Source organism: Haliotis cracherodii, unplaced genomic scaffold, assembly GCF_022045235.1.
Source record: "Haliotis cracherodii isolate W230 unplaced genomic scaffold, xgHalCrac1.p SCAF_10, whole genome shotgun sequence".
In the NCBI taxonomy this organism is placed as follows: Eukaryota; Metazoa; Mollusca; class Gastropoda; order Lepetellida; family Haliotidae; genus Haliotis; species Haliotis cracherodii.
In genome coordinates this window covers 50,948,435-50,975,574 of record NW_027266265.1, presented here as the reverse complement: position 1 = coordinate 50,975,574, position 27,140 = coordinate 50,948,435, and the positions used below count along the sequence as shown (strand labels likewise).

Sequence of the window (27,140 nt, the reverse complement as noted above, 5' to 3'; positions counted from 1 at the left end):
AACGAACCTTTCTCGGGCGACGGAATAGGCTAGTGATTAAAGCGTTGCCTCGTCACATCCAAGGTCCGGGTTCGAGGCTCCACAAGTTAGAATGCGTCAACCCCTTGAATGGTGTCACCGTAGAGCTGGAATAATGCTGAATGAGATGTAAAACCTCACTTACTCTGCATGTTGTGTAGCCTTAGTATCAGTTGGGGAATATACGGTACGTATTTTGTAGATGTCAATTTTCTGTAACGTCGCGACTTCTCTGTTGTGCATGTGTGTCGATCCTCTACCAGCATCCGGTAGCTATACAAAGACAAGACCTTGGAAACTGATTGACAAGATGTTTTCTTGAACAGTTTATTGTAAAGTGCTGTACAAATAGAAAGAGTGAGATGGAGTATTAGGACATCTAATTAATGAACGCTGGGTGTGAGTCTGTCATGTTGGACTCCCAGTCGGAATATTTCAGCCAGTGTCGGGTTGCGTGTTGCTATGTCTTCTTTAAAGGGAACCAGAACATCTGCTGCACATATACATGCTTCAGGCGTTTTTGAACCCCGGTCCTAGCCCGAGGGACCGATCATTATGATTTTTTTCGTCGTTGACAAATATTTTTTATTTTTAACTCATCCGAAACTTTTGTTGATACTGGGTCAGTGTTTTAAGGAAACCATGCAATTTTATAATATGTTAGAACTGAAATACCATCCCAACAAAAAAACACCTTCGACCAGATTATATTGCCGCGCCAATGACCGGTCCCTCATTGACTGAGAACACATAGATTTCATTCAAAATACCGGTTTTCATAGTCATTTTTTTTCATTTCATAACAGACTTGCTCACACTCAGTTCCTATAATACTGTATGAGATTGTAACTGAGTTAACAGCTGACGTACACAACAAAAGACATGACGTCAGAGGGGCACACGTATTAGCACTTTCACATTTATGAAAGGAGAGGTGGACTTTTGGGTGGCTGGCCCCAGTAAAAACATTAGATAGATATAATAAATGCAATTCAACCTGCAATTTGCAGTAAAAAGAACGATATACAAATATTTACATATCAAATGTACATTATATACATGGTGGCTATAAACGACAATGTAGATTGTTAACTTCCTGTTCTTACAGTCACAACCTACTGCTCTACATTTTCAAATATCCTTCATATTTGGCAATTATATCTAAATTATGTTTCATAAAGTAAATGCATAAAAACATACCAATACATTTCAAAACACTAAATTCAATAATCCCCGTTCATTTAAAGTTCTGGAACCAACGAAAACAGGTACCGTAGTTCGAAACAGTTGTCAATAAGATAGGACATATTATCCTTTCAGATTATTACGAGATAAACAAAGAGTATTATACCACATTATCCACGATTCCGTAGATATGAAGTTACGTCGTTTTAAATGATGTTTCGGATTAAAGGGATTCCAATTAACGAGGTGTCATTGTCTTTTTTCATCAACTCATATAAACATGCACCTCACGAACTTTTGTCTGTTCAGCAAATCAGATTATGTCATGTCAATTGTACACGTTATGATGACACTACGAACAAAAAGTTGATAATATTTCAGGGATTAGTTGTATAAGAAATGAAACAACATTCGTTACCTCATGATCATCTGGAAGAACAAAGTCGAAATTGATATGAAATAAATAATATATATATGTATATATTACTCGTATTATACTTTTTGACAACGAAACATATATTGAGCTTGTCAAAGGGGCATCACTTTAGAAACACAAAACTTTAACAGACAAAACGACGCAACAAACAAGAACATTAAAAAAACAACAGATGAACGTTCATTGCATCCATAACTGTAAAGCAAGTATAGAAATAGAAAATTTGGGGAAAATAACAAAAATACAAAACAACGATTGTGGTTTTACTATAGCGTAAAGAGTACGGTGTTTATTCCGGCACTTTGATATACAGTGAAGTCTTGTTTACTCGAAGTCCTAGAGACAAGTGTAGTGCGGATAATTACATTGTTTAAACGATATGTTCAAGGAATTCGAGTTAACCAGGTTTCACTGTATACGGTCCCTTGTGAGGTCTTCAGTCGCCTTACACATGAAGACATTCTGCAAGGAATGCGGGTATTGTAGCATACTCAGATATACAGTTCTTGTTTTCGGAAAAATGGAAATTTGTATATCCAATGAAGAAATATCTAATGACGACAAATATAGAGATATCCCGTTCCAATCGTTCTAAACAGTGGCGTCTTCATGTCTGTCGTGTGGATGATAAGCGCCTCTGACATGATCAGGAATAGAAAACATTTAAGTGTGAGAGCTTTAGTTTAATTATGTTGAACTATGGGTCTAAGACCTCTCAGTTTGCCATGAATAAACAATGTGTTTTGCATTCAGTGCTTTAGCCGGTTTAACACTTGCTTTGAAACCTAGTTCATCAAGATGACGGAATGACGGCCTGATGGGGTCTAAAGTGATGCAGGTCGTAGATGGGTACCAGTACGTGGGACCTGCCAGTGTGGGTAAGGTGCTGACAGACAGGGGCGAATCTTAGAATCGAACCCGAGACCAGCGGATCCTGGCAGCTATACGGAATGCAACTCTGCGCAGCGATGGGGGGACTGGAACACACACGCTCCCATACTTACTGAAGGTTCTATTTTCATATTCCTTTTCACGAAAAGCAGAATGAATTTATTTTAAAAAAAAGATATTTCACAGGCTCAAAGTATCAGCTACATATTGTTCTAAATATATTGCTGCTGCAGATATTTTTCTGATGGAAAGTAGCGACTGGTTCACGAGCCTTGAAGACGTGGAATGGGTCTGTTATCTCTTTCAGCTGAAACAAGACAGACGAAACTAATTACATTACTTCTGGGCATGGGAAGGATCTGTCAACGAAAATGCAACAAAACAAATAATTACTAACATCTCGTCTCTGAAATTTATACAAGAAATAGTTTTAAAATTATCATTATAAAATATAACAAGAGTCGTCAGAAGATGACAAATCATCTGACTTACATTAAGTCCAACTTGATTAGAGAATTTCTATCTGTCTGTATACAAGAGTAGTGATTGAGCTATTCAAACAATACCATGGAATTGGGATTCGGAACTTTGTATTTCTATGTTAGGTGAACACCACTATGAACAGCGTCAAAATCAAACGTGTCATACAAATGACATTAAACGATGGTACTTCTTATCCTGCATTGCGCTCGGTAATAAGGGGATAAAACAAGGACTTGTCGGATCCCATTTCACCTCACCTCACCATGAATAATTCACCTTCTCGTGTTCAACTTACAGGATCTTACAGTCTAGATTTATGTAGAAACGAACCAACCAGTCTAGGAACAAATGTCTTGAGAGGAGTGGAATTCTTCAAAAGTCACTTTGCATTTGTGTATGAAGAATGTAAAAACACAGGTATTTGAATACGGGAACAGCTGTAAATTAATCAGTGCCTACTAGACAACACACGTTAATGACACAGCCTGGGGATATATATATACCAGCAGAGACGAGATATAATGGTGTGCCATTCAACAACATAGAGGAGGCACGGGTGACCCAGTCGTCTAAGGCGCCGCGATTCGCTGTGCAGTGTTGCGTCCTTGGGCACGCCAGAAACATATGATTGTGGGTTCGAATCCCGGTTCGCTCCGATTATGTTTCTAGGTTTGTCAGCACCCTACCCGTGCTCGTCGGTTTCACCGAAGTGGTAAACGTCTGAGACCTGCATCACTTCGGGCTTTCCTCCCACAATAAACTGACACGCCGTGATATAACTGTAATACTGTTAAAAGCGGCGTAAAACCCAACTCACTCACTCACTCACTCAACAACATAGAATATATACACAAATCCGTCTAACTGAACGTGTTGGAAGTTGGGCGTTCTGCTGTTTCCTTGTCTGTGGCTATGCTGCATTGTGTTCATCTTCCCAAGGCAAGAGAGTTAAAAATGTAAAAGTCCAGTTTCCACCCTTGTCGAACTAGGCTACAATGTCTGGGCTCGAGTGGCTATTTCGAGTCATGTGTCTTGTATGTCCTTCCTAATGACCAATCAGATTCCACCTCTCATATCACTTGCTTTACTTCAAACAAAATTTCGGCGCGCCTAGTCAAGGCGGTCTGATCGATAATCAAGATCTATATTGTGATAAAAAGGGTACTTTGCGAAGTGCATGAAATCACGAGAGCGCCTTGTTAAAAACATGAAAAGATTTTTAAAAAAATCTGTTGAGGCCGAGTTTGCGGTACACATGCTTTGCAAATCCGGCAGTTACGAACCGGATGTCGATTTCGTTACGCGATTTTGATGGACTCTGCATAGACTCGTTAGTCCAGTCAAAATATAACTCCTTAAATCAAGCCTAGTTCACCAATCGTGGAAACTGGACTTATATAGTCAGTTAACTCCCTTGCCTCGGCAAGATGCTCTGTGCTACGATTCCCATACAGGTGTGAAGGATCATGTAGAGATGCAAGTCTCTGTCGTGTACATTTGTAGGACAAGTACAAGCAACCACACACACACACACACACACACACACACACACACACACACACACACACACACACACACACCTTGTCACCTCTCACCCTTCCTCACGCTCCACACCACATTCTCCGTCCCCAGCCGAGACATAACGGTAGTATTACATCTACTACCTACGTCTGTTCCTTCCCATCCCGTGCCAGTCCCGACAGCTCCACTGAATAACGCCACACCACCTCCATTTCTGAAACAATTAGAAAGAACAATTAAACCCTTTGCTTCAATGCGACCTTTGTGCATTCTCTCAGTCTGTAACGCATGGATCGTTGCTTTAAAGAAGAAAGGACTTTTTTCAATATCACTATGTTCCCCCCAAAAACCTCCTGTCAGCGTTATCGCCCGTTGCGCTTGAGATACATGTAGGAAATATATCTCAACGTGATTATCTTCGCTAACAGCATGCTCATGTAGACATTGCATTCAAGCCAAGCGCACTCTCGAAACGTATCAATTCCACTGCAAAGAAGCCAATGTCGATGTAACAGTTTGTCACAGTGACTGGTTGCTCACGTCAGGTCAACAACAACTGTACCCAATCTGTTTCTGCTTCATCCATTAATGCTTTGTTTGTTTGTTTGTTGTTTAACGCCGGGCCCTGCAATATTCCAGCTATATGACGGCGGTCTGTAAATAATCGAGTCTGGACCAGACAATCCAGTGTTTGATATCATGAGCATCAATCCACGCAAGTGGGATACGATGACATGCATCAACCAAGTCATCGAGCCTGACCACCCGATCCCGTTAGTCGCCTTTTCTTCACGAGTCCCATCAATGCAACACATGGCTCTGTCTGGGTTATCAGATCGTTTCATGCACGCACAAGCGACACTGAGACGCCATGACCCCCATAGGGTTCGTAGAGAATTTTACCCTCCTGCTTTAGATATCAAATATATCAACACGAGACGATAAAGAATTATAAACTTTTAAATTTGTATCGGCTAGTGTTAATGTGTTTCATATCAGAAGCCGCGAAGGCGAAATTTTATTTTTATCATCCAGAAGCATTATTCCAGCTTTTTCAAGAGATACCTCCTCAGGAAGATGGTTTCTGGCGAGAACGATGTATCTGCTATCTGCTATCTCCAGCGGTTAGGTGAAATATGGTCAAAATTATTGCACTTACATAGCGGCTTGCATGCACGTGTGTGTATTGTGCTGGCCCACAGAGATGCCATGTCGCAGTCAAACATGGATATCTCACACGTACAGCATAGTCACTCCTAGACGACCAGACCTTGTTTTGTCCCTTCAATGACGAGAGCAGGCAGGGTAGCAACACGTACCATCGTTTAACGTGTTGTCGTATGACGCGGCCGGGGATCGAACCACCGACCCTCCGCTCTCCGAGTAGACACTGTAGCCACTACACCAGTGAGGAGGTGACTGTAGTTTTACGCCGCTGTAACGTTCCGTAAATATAACAGAGGGGAGGACTACAAGAATGAGATTCACTCGTTGTACCAACGTGGGAATCGAACCGGGTCCTCTCTGTGACAGGTGAACGCTTTAACCACAACGCTTCCCTGCCGTTTGAGACCCGTTTGGGGTACAAAAAGAGAATAACGAGCACCACTTAGATTCCGTTAATCGCCCCATTAACACATTTCCAGATACACCTCTCTGATGGCACTTAAAGTCTATGAATGAGTCCTTTCTTTGCCTTGCTCCAGGAATAGTAAGCCGAATTAGGTTAACTACCGAAACGCTAATTCATCAGTTTAGCAATGCTAACATATACACTTTATTGATTATAGACTTTATAAACAAATATTCTTATTTTATTTTATTTTGAAGTGCTTGGTGCCTCACGTTCATGTGTATGGTAGTCCAGTGGGTGATGCGTTCGCGCGTCAGTCAGGGGTTCTGGGTTCGATACGGTGATACTGACAATGTGCACATGTAGGTAAATGTTGTTTAACAGGGTGGGCAGGGTGTAGTCCAGAAACTCTCGAGAATCAGGCTCGCTTAGCGCCGTCAGCCATGCAACTACTCTCCGTGTGTGTGTGTGTGTGTGTGTGTGTGTGTGTGTGTGTGTGTGTGTGTGTGTGTGTGTGTGTTTCTCTCTCTGTGTGTAAATGTAAGTAAGTGAGTTTGGTTTTACGCCGCTTTTATCAATATTCCAGCAATATCACGGCGGGGGACACCAGAAATTGGCTTCACACATTGTACCCATGTCGGGAATCGAACCCGGGTTTTCGGCGTGACGAGTGTGTGTGTGTGCGTGCGTGCGTGCGTGCGTGCGTGCGTGCGTGTGTGTGTGTGTGAAACTGAAATACCACGCTTCAGTTTAACATGGATACCAAACTCGGACAAAGCATCCTGACTCCGAGCCCACCGTCTCTCGGAATGACGCGACCAGGGAATCGAACCACCGACCTTACGTTCTCCGGGTGGACGATCTATCCACTAGACCACGGTGGCGGTCCTTAACAAGAGACCTGTGTTCCCAGGAAGATATGCCATGTTCATTCACGGTCAACTCGGATAAAAAAAACCCCAGTCCATCAAAGTATGATACAGGATATAAAATGTTGTTTTCACGCTGAACACCCCAGACTAGCCTGTCTCCTAGATCCAAGAGAATATATCAAAAAACGAATCCAACTGAAGTCTAGATCATTTGGCTAGTCTAGATTGCCTCAGCTCTGAAATTAAGCTTTGTCCTGGGCTCCATTCGGATTATTTTGCTTGTAGACATATCGATATATCTTTTAAATGAGATAACTTTAAATCTTAGTGTGACCTAAGATGGGCAGATGGTCACGTTCAAGTTTCAAAGGCTACCCTTGAAATTGATGAACTCTATCTATTATGATAGATATACTTTGCTATTTTAAGCAAACAATATAAGCAAAGTACGCGTTTTGAAAACATTGTTACAATAAAAGCGACAAAACACTTTCCATAATCATAAGAATTATCTGCCCAAAGCGAAGTCCAATCTCCTCAGATCTTTGTTTAGCGGTAGCGAGAACTAAGATCTGATTTGAATGAGATTGATGCAAAGTCCACTGTACAATACCAACTATGCTGAACAAACACGTTAGGAATCATGAATAGGCTTGGGGATGTTTGTACACTAAAAAAGGTCCACAAACTTTTCATGATCCGTAACTTTCTGTGTTCAGTATATACCAAGATCATGCGTATTGGAGTCACTATCAAACAGTCATGATACCAGATGATCGCGCAAATACACAAAGAATACACTGACCAAGTCAAACACTTAACGTTTACATAAACTATGCCTGCAGCTAAAAGCATCTTACTTTTACCAGGTCATTTAATCCATAGCAAGCGCTTGAGGTACGTCTTTTATATAAGCAATTCATTTTAAACCCGAATCGTGCATGTGGGACCTATGTAAACACCTGCTACATCTAAAGCCATCTTTGAACCGGGGATTTACAGTAAGCATGTTCTATCCACAGAGCTACGCCTGATCCAAGGTAAATATATCTGTCAACACTAGATACGTGATCTACAGTGCCCTGTGCTCTGCACATTAGGGCGGGTGCTACCTTGCAATGTGAATCACTGGCTACACAGCGGACACCAGGTGCTCACGATGAAGGAGAACATGTCACTCCCATCTGGAGGAAACGTTTGTCATGTTGACAGCTTCATTTGAACAATATCACTGTAGAAAGTTAACTGAACCCGTTCACCTATGATCAAGTCTTTGATGCCAACTCCTTCAACGCATCATATCATTTCAACAGAAACATCGTATGGTCCCGACAATTTTTCTATTTTTAATCGATAATACTTGTAATTCTTGTAATATCGATACTATGCTGAACTACGGGTACCTGGATTCGTTTTTATGAGGTGAGGTGAAATTGGTTTTAACGTCGCGTCCAAGAATATTGCACTTATATAGCGACGTGCATGTGTGTGTGTGTGTGTGTGTGTGTGTGTGTGTGTTTGTATGGCTGTTTGTACTAGTCCGGACTGATGCCGATTTATGGTGCTGGCTCACTGAGATACCATGCCGCAGTTTAACATGAATACCCCACTCAGACACAGTATACTGGCTCCAAGCCGACCAGTCCTTGTTTTAGCCCCTTATTGCTGAGCGTCAGACAGGGTAACAACAAGTACCATCTTTTAACCGTTACGTCTTTTGGTATGACGCGGCCGAGGATCGAACCCCGGACCTTTTGCTCTCCGGGCGGGCGCTCTACCACTAGGCCACGGCGGCGCTCTCGTTTTTATGATACCCAGTGCTTCGAGCTAACGAGGTGTGTGTGTATTCTGTTCGCATTAAAGAAAATTAAGTTGAATTTCTTTGAATCGTCCAAAATTTTTTTTTAAAACTAAAAACATATTTTTACGGGCGTGTAACTGCTTGTACTTGTCCGGAATAATTTCGGTTTCATAGTGCTAGCCCAGAGATACCATGTCGCAGTTTAACATGAATACCCCACTCAGACACAGTATACTGACTCCGAGCCGATCAGACCTTGTTTTAGTCCCAAGCGCCAGACAGGGAAACAACAATTACCACCTTTCAACGACTTTCGGTATGACGCGGGCGGGGATCGACCCGACGACCTTCCATTCTCCGGTCAGACCCTCTATCCACTACACTAATACCCCGTTCACATGCACAACATTTACTCACGTAAGTAATTAATTTTACACATGTGTAACTATACATACGTGTGTATATTTAAATTCAGTATGCGTTCACATGAAAAGCATCTTAGGTGTGTAAATAAAGCATGTAAATTGTGTAAGGCACACTTATTCGTCAGTCTGTTCACGACTTTCAACACAAAACAGGTTGTTTTCCAATCAAAGTTGAAAGGGAAGAGGTGAGGTGAGGTGAAATGGGGTTTCACGTCGCGTCCAAGATTATTGCACTTATATAGCGACGTGCATGCACGTGTGTGTGTGTGGCTGCTTGTACCAACGCGGACTAAAGACAATTTACTGTGCTAGCCCACTGAGATCCCATGCCGCAGTTTAACATGGATACCCCACTCAGACACAGTATAATGACTCCGAGCCCACCAATCCTTGTTTTAGCCCCTTAATGCCGAGCGCCAGACAGGATAACAACAAGTACCATCTTTTCACGTCTTTTGGTATGACGCGGCCGGGGATCGAACCCCGGACCTTCCGCTCTCCGGGCGGACACTCTACCACTAGACCACGGAGGCGGACGAAAGAGAAGATAGTTACTGCACCGAAATTTTTCGCGAGAAGAAACAAGTGTTTGATTTAATTTGTACACAAAGTTTTGACTCCTTGGAACCAAAAGAAAAAACCGTCTGCTCAACTTTGTATATACGCATAAAAGTTGTTTGACAATTTGTTTGGTGTTGGCAAAAGAACAGATATTAATTACATCCTCTTACGTTAACATAAATGTTCACATTGCAACATATACACACAGTACAAATTTACAATTACATTTGCACCTGCTCCAGACATGATGCAAATTTCTCCTGGTGTAAATATAAACACATGAGTAAACGCGTTCACGTGACAAGTATACTCACGTATGTATTTCAACACACGTATGCACATATACATACATATGTATAGGACGGCCTCCGTGGTCTAATGGTAGAGCGTACGCCCGGAGAGCGGAAGGTCCGGGTTTCGATCCCCAGCCGCGTCATACCAAAAGACGTTAAAAGATGGTACTTGTTGTTACCCTGTCTGGCGCTCGGCATTAAGGGGCTAAAACAAGGACTGGTCGGCTCGGAGTCAGTATACTGTGTCTGAGTGGGGTATTCATGTTAAACTGTGGCATGGTGTCTCAGTGTGCTAGACAATAAATCGGCATCAGTCCGGACTAGTACAAGCAGACACACACACACACACATACACGTGCATGCACGTCGCTATATAAGTGCAATAATCTTGGACGCGACGTTAAACCCCATTTCACCTCACCTCACCTCACATATGCATTGAAGCGCATGTGAACGGGGTATAAGGATCCCGCTGTGGTAAACCCGACACACTGCCAACATCAGAACTGGCTCTCTGACAAGATCCTGGTTGTTGACAAAGTAAGGTACACAAAAGTCATGTATTTCTCGTGCAATGGTGGGAAGAAGAGTGTTACTGTTGATTTAATACACTTACAACACGGGGTGACGACTACACTGGCACTGCGGCGGTGTGTTGAGAGCTATTTACATTGGCATGGGACAGGTTTCTGTGAATGATTCCTCCATTCTGCCTGTGTTACCACTTCTGCCATGCTCCGGGTTCACCAGATTGCTGGGGTGGTTCTAGTGATGCAGATCGGGTAACAATGAGAGAGAGAGGCTTCTCAACAGACGCCCACGTCACATCTCGTTTACCGAAGTGTATTTAGATATAACATAAGTGAGTGAGTGAGTATGGTTTCAAACCGCTTTTAGCAATAGTCAAGCAATATCGCGACGGGAACAACTGAAATTAGCTTCACACATTGTTCCCATGTGGGGAATCGAACCCGGGTCTGCGGCGTGACGAGCGAACACTTTAACCATGAGGCTAACAAAACTGTTCCAGACAAAACACAAGCACCTCTTTTCAACCGATTCCATTCGATGGTCGAAAAACAAAAAAGTGACGAAAATGATACCAACGGACCACTGATGACACCAGGTGTTCGCAAAAAGGCGAAGCATGTCCTGCTCTACAAGTTTGTTTGTGGTTTAACACCGCACTCAGCAATATTCCAGCTATGTGACGGCGATCTGTAAATAATCGAACCTGGACCAGACAATCCAGTGATTGACATCATGAGCATCGATCCACGCAATTGGGGTCGATTACATGCATCAACCAAGTCAGCAAGCCTGACCACCCGATCCCGTTAGTCGCCTCTTATGACAAACATTGTCACCTTTTGAGTATTTGGTCACATGTACACCCATCCGAACCGGGTGGTCAGGCTCACTGACCTGGTTGATGCATGTCACTCGACCCCAATTGCGTGGATCGATGCTCATGATATTAGTGACATACATCAACCAAGTCATCGAGTCTGACCATCTGATACCGTTAGTCGCCTCTTACAACAAGCATAGTCGCCTTTTATGTCAAGCATGGGTTGCTGGAAAAGTATTCTACCCCGGATCTTTACGGGTACATAGGTAAATCACATCAATCACTGGATTGTCTGGTCCAGATTCGATTATTTACAGACCGTCATATTGCTGGAAAATTGCTGAGTGCGGCGTTAAACAACAAACAAACAAGCAAGCTTATGGGTTCCATCTCATATTCCCCAATTTTTTAACCTTCTTGCTGTTTTTGACACTAAACTATCCGTGCTCCTTGGCTGCTAAACGGCGTTTGACCTTGAAAAAAAAAAAAAATGTCTACAGAAGACATGAACTGGTTTACTCGTACAGTTCATATACTGCCGGGCGTTGTAGAGATACGTACGATAAGCTTGCATGCTTCAATGACGGCATACCGCTGGGAATGTTTCTGTTGGTTCACCGACTGCAGAAAGAGTTTGTTTGTAGCGTGTGTATGCCTGTTCTTGTTCTTGCGCTGAGATCAACTGACTGAATGGGGTTTAACGCCGCTTTGAACCGCATTCCAGTTATATCATAGCGTGTCGACTTAACGTGGGAGGAAAGTCCGAAGTGATGTAGGTCTTAGACGTTTATTACTTCGGTGGTATGGTAGTGACAAACCTGTCTCAGGTAATCGGGGCGAACCAGGATTCGAACCCACGACCATAGGCGTGTCAGCTTAATGTGGGAGGAAAGCCCGAAGTGATGCAGGTCTCAGACGTTTACCACTTCGTTGAAACCCACGAGCACGAGTATGGTGCTAATAAACCTAGAAACATAATCGGCATTCGAACCCACAATTTCTGGCGTGCCCAAAGGAAGTCGACTCTGCACAGCGAATCGCGGCGCGTTAGACAACTGGGCCACCCATGACCCCTCATCTTGCAGTGAGAGTGAGGAACCTCACCTACTTCAAGAGCCGTGAAGATCCAGGGTAGAATAGGTCTTCAGCAACCCATGCTTGCCGTAAAAAGCGATTATGCTTGTCGTAAGAGGCGACTAACGGGATCGGGTGGTGAGACTCGCTGACTTGGTTGATACATGTCATCGATCCCAATTGCGTGGATCGATGATCATGATATTAATCACTAGATTGTCTGGTCCAGACTCGATTATTTACAGACCGTCGTCATATAGCTGGAATATTGCCGAGTGCGGCGTAAAACAACCAACCAACCAAATCAAGAATGAAGACTTATATTGTGCGTGTCTCAGAACAACGGACACTAGTAGCTGTAGTCAAGGGTCCTCGTTGTGTTTTACTGATGTGTTTCTTGCACAGCGAATAAGCAGTATTTAGGGAAACCGACTTGATTGTGGGGAAAGAGAGGAAATATATTGATTATAGTTGTTTGTTGTTTAACGCCGCACTCAGTAATATTCCAGCTATATGACGGCCTATAATAAGACCTACCCCGGATCTTCACGGGTCGAACCTATAAGCACGAGTCTTGACCAAGGATGTATTTGTTGCTTCAAGCCGTACACAGTTTTAAGATTAGACTTGCACAAGTCTCCAAGGCAATAGTTATAAGTTTAAATCATAATTTCTAGATTTCTAAATATAAATAAGAACAAGTTGGGATCTGTCCGCTTATCTAGACTTGCCAATTATAAAGATAGAATTACTATACATCCATGGACTTATCTTTCAGTACAGCCTTGAAGCAAGGCTATTTCTCGATGTGAATGAGTGAGTTGAGTGTAAAAATGATTCTGTTGTGGCAGTTGTGGGAGTGAGTTGGGTTTAACGCTGCTTTTAACAATATTCCAGGCGTGTCAGCTTAATGTGGGAGGAAAGCCCGAAGTGATGCAGGTCTCAGACGTTAACCACTTCGTTGAAACCCACTAGCAAGAGTATGGTGCTGACAAACCTAGAAACATAATCGGGATTCGAACCCACAATCAGGTTTCTGGCGTGCCAAAGGGACGCAACTCTACACAGCGAATCGCGGCGCCTTAGACGACTGGGCCACCCGTGACCCTATCACTTTGATAAAACCCACACGCAAGGATATACTGACAGCACAAATGATAATAATCTTGGCGAACCAAGCACAATTCAAAATGAAGCAATCCTGTCAACATGTCATTTGAAAATATTTAAAAAAGGGTTTGAGAAAGCATTCATACTTTGCAATATGTATGAATGTTTCCCTAATTCTGTATTTTTTGGTAAAAACAATACTTTCATAAATAAAAGGATAGCGATCAGTTGTGAAAATAACCCTTCTCTTCCGGCGATAACTATATGTTCAAGGTCATACGAACGTAACTCCTTTCTTAATTCCCCCGTGTTAGCTTTATAATACTCTGGAGCAATCAATGGTTGACTGATGCAATCTTCACGCTACGACTGCTGAACTGGAGTAATCACTTCCTATCCTAGAAACCAGGAACCGGCGAACACAACGCAGGAGGGATGGAGGTGTATGGGTTCACAACCTCGTGTGAAAGGTGATCTGCACGTGTTTGCACAGCTCGCCGTCTGCTCACAGCTGCAGAAACGCGACAGCAACACGCATCCTCAGCCCGGTTCCCTGGGTATGCTGCGCTGGCGCTACACTGCGCCAGCGCAGCATACCCAGGGAACTGGGCTGCACGGGGTCACCTGTCTACTTACAGTCAACACACAGTAATGTGTTTGCAAACAGGTCTTCACGGGGATTCGTGTGTGAATGTGTGTAATAAGTGCATTCTGTTTAGGCACACGTAGTCTGAAAGCAAGGATTATTATGATGTAGACATCTTGCTGAGAGAGAAGAATTTGGTTGATGCCAAGCGCTACAGAACCTTAGGGGGTAGAAGAGAACAAACGCGTGCCATGTCATGAGCAATCCTTGTTTGTTTATTCGTGAAATAACCCCCTGTAGTGTTCATTAACGTATTGGGGTGGGATTACTTGTTGAGATGGGCTATGGTCTTGTTTATTTGTTTAACGCCGCAGTCATATTCTAGTTATATGACGGCCGTGTGTAAATAAGTCTGGGCCAGAAACACCCTCGCCGTCTGAGTACGATGACACACAACTCCCCGAGTCTGTGCGACCTGATCCGTGAAGATCTGGGATAGAATAGGTCTTCAGCAACCCATGCATGCCATAGAAGGAGACTATGCTTGTCGTAAAAGGCGACCAACGGGATCGGGTGGTCAGGCTCGCTGACTTGGTTGATGTATGTCATCGAATCCCAATTATTTGTTTGTTGTTTAACACCGCACTCATCAACATTCCAGCTATATGACGGCGGCATGTAAATAATCGAGTCTGAACCAGACAATCCAGTGATTGACATCATGAGCAATCCGATCCCGTTAGTCAACTCTTTCAACAAGCATAGTCGCCTTTTATGGCAAGCATGCATTGGTTGCTGAAGACCTATTCTACCCCGTATCTTTACGGGTCCATAGGCAAAAGTAACGGATCATGAGGTTTAATGATGTGTTCAAAATTATGGCGATGAGCGTGACGGCGGTTTGTGAATATGATGTAGTGGACCATACGGCTTTGAAGACTCGGCAATCTTTCGGTACAAATGAAACCACTTAGAAAGTCGCACAAGGATAGCAGGGTGCCGTTTTAATGCTCACTGGGTATAACAGAAAGTCACACCTGATAGGCCATTTTCGTTTGTTTGTTTGTTGTTCAACGCCCCACTGAGCAATGTTCCAGCCATTTAATGTCGGTCTGTAAACAATGGAGTCTGAACCAGACAATCCAGTGATTTATATATTCAACGATCCACAACCAGACGCTATCAATCAAGTCAAACACCGAGCCTGACCACCCGATCCATTTAGTCGCCTCTTAAGACAAACACAGGCTGTGAGGCACCAGTAGTCTGTCTTACAGACCCTGATACAAATATATATCAAATACAGCCCAAGCAAGTCTATAATGTTTGGCAAGTCTAGATTACTGCAGTATCAGGATCTGAAAATGAAGAGAGTCACTGGTCTCCCTTTTATTAAACTTTTATTAAGATAACTGAACAACTGTTTTTTTTCTGTACGATATGTTCATTTCAGAGACTAGCTGTTAGTCTAAGGGACCAGTTCTAATCCGGAAGTCCTACGGGTTTTCCCCTTTCAAACTGCTGTAATGGCGAATGGATATATAAGTCACGTTAAGGGTATTGCTCTGGTCATCGACCCAAAACTGTAAATACGTAAGAGTACCTTAATTCCCATTTACATAGCGCATATCAAGAAAACATTCCCCCCCAAAAGCCAACCCATGTGCATACTGAATTGCAAATGATATGGTAATAACAATGCATTTCAAACCAATCAAAACAATTGCAAGGAATACATTTAATATTATTTTTTGAATTGGTTTAAGCCTATTAGGTCCATCTTCAGCAAAAGATAACGCCAATCACTGTCAAATCCAGGTTAGTGAGAGTATGGTTTTACGCCGGATCAGGTGGTCTGGCTCCCTGACTTGGTTGATGCAATCGTATCCCAATTGCGTTGATCGATGCTCATGATATCACTCAATGGATTATCTGGTTCAGATAATTGATTATTTACAGACCGCCGTCATACAGCTGGAATATTTCTGATTACGGTGTAAAACAACAAACACGTCCAAGAAGAAAGATAAATATAGTTAAGAAAACTAAGTGAAAAGACCGGATAGGCTGGAGCTAATCATTCAACGATGACAGTGAAGAGACAAATAATTATTCCTTTGTGTTGAAATAACACAGGGTGCGCAGGCAATTTGTCAAAATCATTCCAAAGACATTTTGCACCCAGTGAACCGACGAGCTTACATCCATTTTGCGCCAAAAAATGACTTATTAGACCAATGTTTCCTGCATTAAACTTGTCAGTTGAAAACATACGATTTCATCACTATGTATTTTACCTCACGTTGCAAGACATTCCCCACACGCCATCGCAGAGATCATGCACATCGCACTTTATAAAAGTGGCAGTCGGTGTCTACATATTCAGTAAGACACATATTTACAACTTTCTCTAAACTTCTTCCGTGGTGTGGGAAGATCACAGACAAGACGCGAGATTTGTTGCCAGACACGAGTTGATCGTTTCTTGTTGTATGCATGCGGAACTCGCACGATCTTCTCGCTTGTTACTGTCATTATGTCTAGACTGTTCGGCACGTGCTGCTCGCGGTAAGTGCAACACGGATGTGCCGGCTGCACTTCAGCAATATATATGGAGGCATGCACGCCTCTCAGCCGTTATATTCTGACAACACCTTTCATGTTTCCCAACAATGGTAGACCATGCTATAGAGGTGAACGACTGCACGTATTTCAAATGTTACAAAACATGTCCCGCGATGCAATTATTGCCAGATAACGATGATATACTGATAGGCGTTTCAAGTGGACTGGAAAGTACATCTCGTTGATGTAACGTGTTTACTCATATTGGAGGTTTTCCAAACATTGCGCGTGCTACGCCTACACATATAAATACAACCAACACAATATTGTCTCAATGATTCGCGTTCTGTCCATCAGCTGTTGAGTAAACAAAATGAAGTCGCTTCTAAACTCGCTTAAGAAATATATAAATTACATTAAATTATGTTGTTTGTTGTTTAACGCCGCACCCAGCAATATTCCAGCTGTATGACGGCGGTCTGTTAATAATCAAGTCTGGACTAGACAATCCAGTGATTGACATGAGCGTCGATCCACGTAATTGGGATCGATGAGATCTATCGCCCGATCCGTTAGCCGCCTCTTACGACAAGCATAGTCGCCTTTTAGGGCAGGCATGGGTTGCTGAAGACCTATTCCACCCGGATCTTCCCGGGAGCACTAAATCATGTATGGTCATATATTATAACTAAAACGTAATATAGTAAAATGAAGTAGTTTATAATGATAGTTAATATTACTCGTCTCCCGAATAATGTTATCTCCAAGTTAGGACCTGAGTGAATGTTGTTTAACGCCGAAGTGGGAGACTATGTCAGCATCACAGCATCTTCCCGAGGCACTAGAGTTAACTGACTATAAAAGACCAGTTTCCACCCTTGCAGAACTAGGTTGGAATTATGGAGTTAAATTTTGGCTGGACTAACGAGTCTATGCATAGTCCAATCAAAATCGCGTAACGAAATTGACATCGGTTCGTCAACTGCCATGCAGATTTCGGTCGACTGCAGGATTTGTAAAGCATGTGTACCGTCAACTCCGCGTCAACAGATAGTTTCCAATTACTTTCATGTTTCTAATAAAGGTGTTCATGTGATTTAATGCACTTAGCGAGGGAAGACCCGTCTTTTTACAACATAAATCTTGATTATCAATCTGATCGTCTTGAAGCGAATGCAAGTGGTAGAGAGGTGGATTCTGATTGGCCAATAAGAGGGACATAGAAGGGACGTAACTCGTAATAGCCACTGGTGGCGCTACGATCGAGCCCTGAAATTCAAGCCAAGTTCGGCAAGGGTGGGAACTGGACTTTTATTGTCAGTTAACTCCCTTGCCTCTGTAAATAATCGACTGGACCAGACAAACCAGTGACTTAATGCACAGGCATTTTCCGATATCGGTGCCCGATGACACGCAATCCGCCAATGTACCATCTATTCACAAACATACTTCATATCTGACAAGCTTCAATGTACCATCTATTTACAGACAGACTTCATATCTAACAAGTGCCAATGTACCATCTATACACAGACATACTTCATATCTGACGAATTCCAATGTACCATCTATTCACAGACTCACGTCATATCTGACAAGTTCCAATGTACAATCTATTTACAGACATACTTCATATCTGACGAGCTTCAATGTACCATCTATACAGACATACTTCATATGTGACAAGTTCCAATGTACCATTTATTCACAGACTTACGTCATATCAGACGAGTTCCAATGTACCATCTATACACAGACATACTTCATATCTGATGAGCTTCAATGTACCATCTATTTACAGACATACTTCATATCTGACGAGATCCAATGTACCATCTATACAAAGACATACTTCATATCTGACAAGCTTCAATGTACCATCTATTTACAGACATACTTCATATCTGACGAGATCCAATGAACCATCTATTTACAGGCATGCTTCATATCTGACGAGTTCAAATGTACCATCTATTTACAGACATACTTCATATCTGACGAGTTCCAATGTACCATCTATACACAGACATACTTCATATCTGATGAGCTTCAATGTACCATCTATTTACAGACATACTTCATATCTAACGAGTGCCAATGTACCATCTATACACAGACATACTTCATATCTGACGAATTCCAATGTGCCATCTATTTACAGACATACGTCATATCTGACGAGCTTCAATGTACCATCTATTCACAGACATACGTCATATCTGACGAGCTTCAATGTACCATCTAAACACAGACATACGTCATATCTGACGAACTGTAATGTACCATCTATACACAGACATACGTCATGTATGACGAGTTCCAATGTACCATCTATTTACAGAAATACTTCATATCTGACGAATTCCAATGTACCATCTATTTACAGACATACTTCATATCTGACGAATTCCAATGTACCATCTGCACAGACATACTTCATATCTGACGAGCTTCAATGTACCATCTATACACAGATATATGTCAGATCTGACGAGTTCCAATGTACCATCTATACACAGACATACTTCATGTCTGACGAGCTATAATGTACCATCTATTTACAGACATACTTCATATCTGACGAGCTCCAATGTACCATCTATACACAGACATACGTCGTGTCTGGCGAGCTTCAATGTACCATCTATTTACAGACATACTTCATATCTGACGAGTACTAATGTACCATTTATTTACAGACATACTTCATATCTGACGAGTTCCAATGTGCCATCTATTTACAGACATACTTCATATCTGACGAGTTCTAATGTACGATCTATACGCAAACATACTTCATATCTGACGAGTTCCAACGTACAATCTATTCACAGATACCTGTCTTATTTGACGTGCTTCAATGTACCATCTATACAGAAACATACTTCATATCTGACGAGTTCCAACGTACAATCTATTCACAGATACCTGTCTCATTTGACGATCTTCAACGTACCATCTATCCACAGACATACGTCATATCTGACAATTTCCAATAGGCTATCTATTCACTGACGTTCGTCATATCCTTCGAGTTTTAACGCATCATCTATCCACAGACATACATCATATCCAATGAGCCTCAATGTACCATCATAATAAGATAATTGTCATATTTATTTAGTTCTAATTTATGATCTATTACCAGACATAATGTACCATCTATTCATAGACATACGTCATATCTGGCGAGCCTCAACGTACAATCTATTCAGACATACGTCATATCTGACGAGCTTCAATGCATCATCTATTCACAGACATAATTTACCATCTATTCAGACATACGTCCTATCTGACGATCTTCAATGTACCATTAGTCCTGCACCATGACCGTGGAATATATTTATTTTATGAAAAAATAATAATCTAGAAATGCATACAAAAGCACGTCTAGCCAGCTCAAGCTAGCTCTATTCTGAAATCAGCATAGGGAATTTTTTTATTTTTAGAGTCAAGAAGGATATTGTGTAATATAAGATTTCAGAGACTAAATGTTAGTCTAATGTACCATCTATTCACGGACATACGCGATAATCTTCCTCGGGGTTACTTTGACATTAAATGGGAACGGTAACAACTGCATTACGAAGCTTAGAAACCTTACACCATCGTCGACATAACATACACAATGCCCCTGCATTTGAAGGCCTACAATAATATGTTTTCAGCATCACGTCTACCCAACTTATCAGTGCCGGTTCGGCTAGACAGACGAATCGTGTAAACAACAAATACTCCAGCCTGCACAATTGAAACGCTGGCGTTAATGTCCAAATTGCCTTCCCCTCGTTGTTAAACCCGATCCCACTAACACTGCATAGTTCAGCCATCCATTTACAGAATATGTAACCTCGGTAGTAATTCTCTCAAAGCCTGGCTGTATTAATTTCTTATAAAGACATGTCTTCTCGAATTTCTCGACCGGTAGTGAAGCAAATCGGTGACAGTATCTTGGCACTTCTAAAAAATCAGCCCAAACCGTTCCTACAGAAGCAACACCAGCCTCAATATGAAGACATTCCAACGTCTGAATTTTTTTGAATAAGGACCAGAACGCGACCGAATTGCAGCGATAATCTGTCGGTTCATGCACCTCCCTTCATTCCCCAACGATTACGCAACGTCACAGCTGATTCACTATGATATGTATCGTATGTATATGTGTGTGAGAAACAAAACATATGTCATTAGACAATGGCATGGCTTGCGATTATTGTCCCGTTGAGGAGAATGAATTCTCAATTTTCAGGTCATTCAGGATAAGTAAAGCAAGCAGGTTTATTAACCCTCAAAGAAAGAATTTCTATACTGGGAAATGCTTGTGTGAAACGACGCCAGTATAGTGTGAGCTCTGTAGATACAACCCAGGGCGATACTGCAACAATATTGTGCTTAATCGGCAAAATGCAATGCTGAGTAAGTGGTTTTGGCCGGCGACGTCATATGACGTTACATAACAGTTTCTGTGTCAAAATGGAAATAACGCTGCCCAGTTTGGTTGATGTGCAAGACAGTTAACCCTTCATTTCCACTAAAAAGGAGTTATTCACAAGCAATAGAAAAGGGGAGGTTTAAGTAGAAAAACAGACTTGCCTTGTAGCCTCGTTCTGGACAACGGTTGGTAGAGGAGTTGATGGAAAGAGGCTAGTTTGGGTGAAAGTCCATTGTGGCGGCGTTACAGGAATCAGGACATTCCTTCCCCTGGTGTGAGTATTGAAGCGAGACGAGATGAATGTCAGGAGTAGATATGGTACCTCCAAAACTCCGTACACCAGACCTGCATCAAACTTAAGTGTTTCCGGGCGGATGGTTTCATTTGAAAGGCTGTCTTTTTGTGAGAAAGCTTCAGCACGGCGGCTACCGTCTTCACGCCTCGCTTGAGCTGACTCCAAGTAATGCTATATCTTTCTAACTTCCTTGATGAGAAAAACGTCTTCATTCACAAATAGTTACACGTCCCGAAATCTGGAAAACTAACACACTTCGAAAAGGATAAATAGTTTACTAAATTCAGCATTTCCTCTAGCGAATAAGAACGACATTCGACTTGCAGCTGTCGCAAATGTTGAGATTACTCAACGTAGTAGGGAGCCTGAAAATAACCGATTTCAAAAACTTAACCGATTTTAATGTTTATAAAACATATAATTGACAAACTACTTGCTTTTACCTTGGGCAAATTTCATCATTACTGAAACCACATGTGCTTGTTTTTGTTTGGGTGAGAGACATACTTCAGTATACCTCTTTCACCTAACCTTTGCAACAGTCAGTGCATAGAGACCGACAGGACCTTCGAACACTTTCACCGTCCCACTCTTATGCTAAACTATGTATAAAACTGTAAAAATGAACAACACGTTTCTAGCATTCTCAGTCCTGCTGTTCCCGAGGTATTTGATTCTGAGCTGAAACTATGTCAACTATTCTATTAGAGCATTGCCCACGGGAATCAGAACATCCTGCACGGAACTTCCGGTTTAATTTTCCTGACAATGTTTTGGCAATGGCGCGGAACATGGAACTGTTTGTGGTATGCGCGCTATAAATAGGTATCATAGCATAGCAGATACGCGAGGACAATCCGAGGACAGGTACACAATCCGTATTCACGGGGGCACACGTACACAATCCGTATTCTCGGGGGCACACGTACACAATCCGTATTCACGAGGACACACGTAGAGCTACACAATCTATTTACTTTACTGATGCATCGTATTCACACTAATGGACCCATTCGAATGACACATTCATACATACAAACGTCACAAAGTGACGTCATAACTGCGTCACATAGTGACGTCATAAAGTGCATCACAATATGTCGCCACGATGGCGACGAACACACATACCTTCCACAATTTGTGCCACAAAGTAGCAACAATGTGACAGGATTGACCCTTGACCTCGGCATATCGACATGTGTTAAACTGTTATCATAAGCAATTCTCTTCCTGTTCTCCGTGGCCCAAAGAGAAAAGGGCAACTGATGTGGCCATAATAGAAGTCACCTCTGGTATTTTTTGACCAAAGCTAGCACCACTCGTATTTAATAAAGGCATATACACAACACACGCTTTTCTTCCAAAGAATATGAATTCCGTTCTTGCACAGAACACAATTATTTCCACGCACGACCGTTGTATACACATTGTGGTCTGACGAACGTGGCACTTTACAGAGGTATGGATGAGGCACGAGATAGATGATACATCTCCGCGAATGCACAAATTAATAAATATGTATAATTATGGAGGATTTATCAGCAATGAAGATGATTATCTCCGCACACTCGGTCCAGCATGACGCGGAGTTCCCATCGTATGTCGCTCATATAACCGTTCAGGGAATTGAATAAGTTCCCCATATTGTGTTCTAAGCCGTTCATATTGGAAATCATTTCTCGGGTCCTATGTTCAAACCGGTCTGACCCGACCTGCAGTTCACTCACATAGTGTTCATGTTTGGACGTTAATCCATTGAGATCTCGTATCTCGTGCCTGTTCCTTAACACCATATCCCTGTAATTACTCAAGCGTCTCTCCATCTTATCAAGACGCATCACCATGGCTTTTTTCGCTTCATATTCAGCCATAATATTCATAGGCTTGTCGCTGTATGCTACGCTTTGCAATATCTCTAAACTAACTATTTTACCGTTGTGTGAGTTAATCCGATTGCGCATCTTCTTGTATTTTCGTTTCATTGTTGAAACATTTTTCTCTATGGTTTTCATCTTTTTCTTATAATTGCCCGACCTCACACCTGACCTCGCTTTTTCCAGTCGGTCGACTTTTATTTGAAGATCCGACACAATCTTTTCGAGAGATAATACATCCATTGTTGGCGTGGTAGACGCCGGCATTGTTTGTGCAGTTGTCATGGTAACTTTGTCTGTCGTCACCGGCTTGTGTGTTGTTGTTGTTGTTGTTGTAGCTGTGGTTGTTGTTATTGTTGTTTCAGGCATGGTAATAGCTTTAATGGCGTCAGGGGAGGTCTGGGGCGGAGGAACTAGGGTGACATTTTCGATGTCGTTATCAGGCTCACGTGTCGACACAGTTGCATTGGTTGTGTCGATGGAGTTATTTCCCTTACCGGCTTCGGTTTCATTCACAACCACTGACATATTTGTCAGATTCGCTGAAGGTGTTACACTGTCCAATACGGTATCTTCGTCCGTGTCATTTTTCACCATAGTGTCATTCCTCAACAAAGTATCATTTTTCAACACCGTATCATTCCCCCAAGAAATATCCGTTTTCAACACTGTGTCGTTTTTCAACAGTGCATCCTTTACCAACACTGTATCAGTTTTCAACACTGTGTCATTTTTCAACAATTCATCATTTTTCAACACAATATCCGTTTTCAACAATGCATCATTTTTCAACACTGTATCCGGTTTCAACAGAGGATCACTTTTCAACAATGTATCATTCTTCAACAGTGCATCACTTTTTACATCGTCAACGACAACAACGCTGTCGTTTTTCACAACATTAACAACAAGCGTTTCATTTTTGACAATCTCCACATCCACAGAAAAACTCTTCGAAGTTTCTTTAAACACTTTAGGCTTCTTTTTGGGTTTTCTTTCTTCTTTCAACACCTCGTTCCTACCCTTTCCCTTTGACACCACCTTAATCCGAGCCGTTCCTGTGGCCACTTTGTTGGGGTGTATTTCCTGGGTATTTTGAACATCTTCAACTGTCTGCCTAGCAACAAAAGCCTCCAAATAGTTGATCCTTTTGTCATGATCTTTCAGTGCAGTCCTAATTTTTCGAGATTCCTCAACCATAACATTTTCAAATTTTTCCAACGCCGGCAGCAAAACAAGCAAAGCGTCGTCGTCGCTTCTCTCAATTGTAGCGTTCATCAGAGACGAGAATATCCCCTGCATGTAGATCATTTCAACATCTTCAGGGTGAAGTCTTTCCAATGATCTAGGCACGCGACGCCTCGCACTAGCACTGCCGGCACCCTCCTTTGATCTCATGTGTCCAAAACTTATCAACAGTGATGTCACACCGGTCAAAAACACCAGGGCACTGGCCAGGTGTATGACATGCGCCAGGCTAGCTCTGGCCATGCTGGTAGTGTAAGAAGTGGTCACTGTAGCAGTACCGTTACACATGCCGTGTTGGTGGCGAGGAGCGACATCGCAAGCACATGGAGGGGTACCCGCGTTTCGCCTGTGGGCTGACTACTCCGCTGAGCTCGGCAACTGTACGCATGGCCCGTCGACTGGGCGGCCTACCAGCCGGCTTGACTACACACTCAACCTCTATTCGCGGGAGCGGTTTTTGCAAACACGTTTACAAGTTGGCGACAAAAAATCCTTGCGTTTTGAATTTTGTAATGAAACCTTGAAATAATCGTGGGAAATGGGGCTGGGTGCCAATCTGGCATCCTAATTAGTCTTTCGACTTATTTATAGTGTCAACACTACATATTTAAAGAGCCTCAAAGATTTGAAACGAAAACATGTGTTCAAGCTATCAAACCAATCAAATTTTCCCGGCGAAAAAAAATGGAAGTTCGCTAGAACCGTCTTTGATAATTCTGTAGAGTTCTTCGGAATCAGTGTTAGTGGGGTCACTATTACTATAGATGTCGCGGGTGCATCGCTAGCGGCCATGCTTCATCATTCCGCTCACTTTGCGCGCGTGTCCGTGTAGTCCCGCTTCATTCATAATTCCTTTTCAGACGGGACTATGCGCGAGGTGTTGGAGAGCCCGAACGGTCTTCCCCGCGCCGGATTATGAAGAATAGTGAGGTCGAACTTGTCTCGTAAAGATTCGTTTCTTTTAGACAGGGTCTCGCAATTACGTTGTTTTGTCAAAAGATGCGTGGTACTGGTGGCTTATGTTTATGGAATTACCTCTTCAAACTGTTGAACGTCTGCTGTGTTGGAGCTCGGTTGTACTGTTCTGTTTCTCGGTGACCTTGATCAATGATCTGAAAACGAGAAGAGCACAACGTGGTAAGTGATGGATGCAAACTAGAAAGTACGTGATCATGAAAAAAACAAGCCTGCATTGTGACTTAACATAAAACATGAATGCATCAGGTATGTTAATATTATGCTATCATATATCGCTTTTCCACGATGAAGATGCAGGTTCCATGCCATAAAACGTGTAAAGAGCGTTACTGCTCCTCCGCCCATCCCCCGCCCCCGACCACCAAAACACCAGCTGTATACACCGTACACCACCCGTATATACCAAGTACAATAGCTGTATACACCCGTACACCACCCGTATATACCAAGTACAATAGCTGTATACACCCGTACACCACCTGTATATACCAAGTACAATAGCTGTATACACCCGTGCACCACCTGTATATACCAAGTACAATAGCTGTATACACCCGTACACCACCCGTATATACCAAGTACAATAGCTGTATACACCCGTACACCACCTGTATATACCAAGTACAATAGCTGTATACACCCGTACACCACCTGTATATACCAAGTACAATAGCTGTATACACCCGTACACCACCTGTATATACCAAGTACAATAGCTGTATACACCCGTACACCACCCGTATATACCAAGTACAATAGCTGTATACACCCGTACACCACCTGTATATACCAAGTACAATAGCTGTATACACCCGTACACCAGCTGTATATACCCCGTACACCAGCTGTATATACCCCGCACACCAGCTGTATATACCAAGTACAATAGCTGTATACACCCGTACACCAGGTATATACACTCCGTACACCAGCTATATACACTCCGTACACCAGCTGTATATACCAAGTACAATAGCTGTATACACCCGTACACCAGGTATATACACTCCGTACACCAGCTATATACACTCCGTACACCAGCTATATACACTCCGTACACCAGCTGTATATACCCCGCACACTAGCTGTATATACCCCGTACCCCAGCTGTATACACCCAGTACACCAGCTGTATACACCCCGTACACCACCTGTATACACCCAGTACACCAGCTGTATATACCCCGTACACCAGCTGTATACACCCAGTACACCAGCGGTATACACCCAGTACACCAGCTGTATATACCCCGTAGACCAGCTGTATATACCCGTACACTACCTGTATATACCCCGTACACCATCTGTATATACCCAGTACACCAGCTGTATACACCCAGTACACCAGCTGTATATACCCCGTACACCAGCTGTATATACCCAGTACACCAGCTGTATATACCCCGTACACCAGCTGTATATGCCCCGTACACCATCTGTATATACCCCGTACACCAGCTGTATATACCCCGTACACCAGCTGTATACACCCCGTACACCACCTGTATATACCCCGTACACCACCTGTATATACCCCGTATACCAGCTGTATATACCCCGTACAC

General features: G+C 42.6%; 1 protein-coding gene across 2 annotated transcripts; it reads right to left on the bottom strand.

Moving 5' to 3' along the window:
- Positions 1–367: 367 nt before the first annotated feature.
- On the bottom strand, positions 368–25,212 carry LOC139454503 (uncharacterized). Of its 2 annotated transcripts, none has more exons than XM_071236250.1 (3): positions 21,342–25,212; positions 4,678–4,748; positions 368–2,837 (listed from the first exon to the last, which is right to left on the bottom strand). In XM_071236250.1, exon 1 carries the CDS (start codon positions 24,883–24,885, stop codon positions 23,014–23,016), a length of 1,872 nt encoding a protein of 623 aa, XP_071092351.1. In that variant the 5' UTR covers positions 24,886–25,212; the 3' UTR covers positions 368–2,837; positions 4,678–4,748; positions 21,342–23,013. The 2 variants fall into 2 exon arrangements, with proteins under 2 accessions (XP_071092351.1, XP_071092350.1); XM_071236249.1 differs by having other exon boundaries at positions 4,682–4,748.
- Between the last annotated feature and the right edge of the window lie 1,928 nt (positions 25,213–27,140).

What these genes read in the sequence shown, in the direction of transcription:
- LOC139454503 (XM_071236250.1), bottom strand. Translation starts at nt 24,885, where the DNA reads ATGTGTAACGGTACTGCTACAGTGACCACTTCTTACACTACCAGCATG.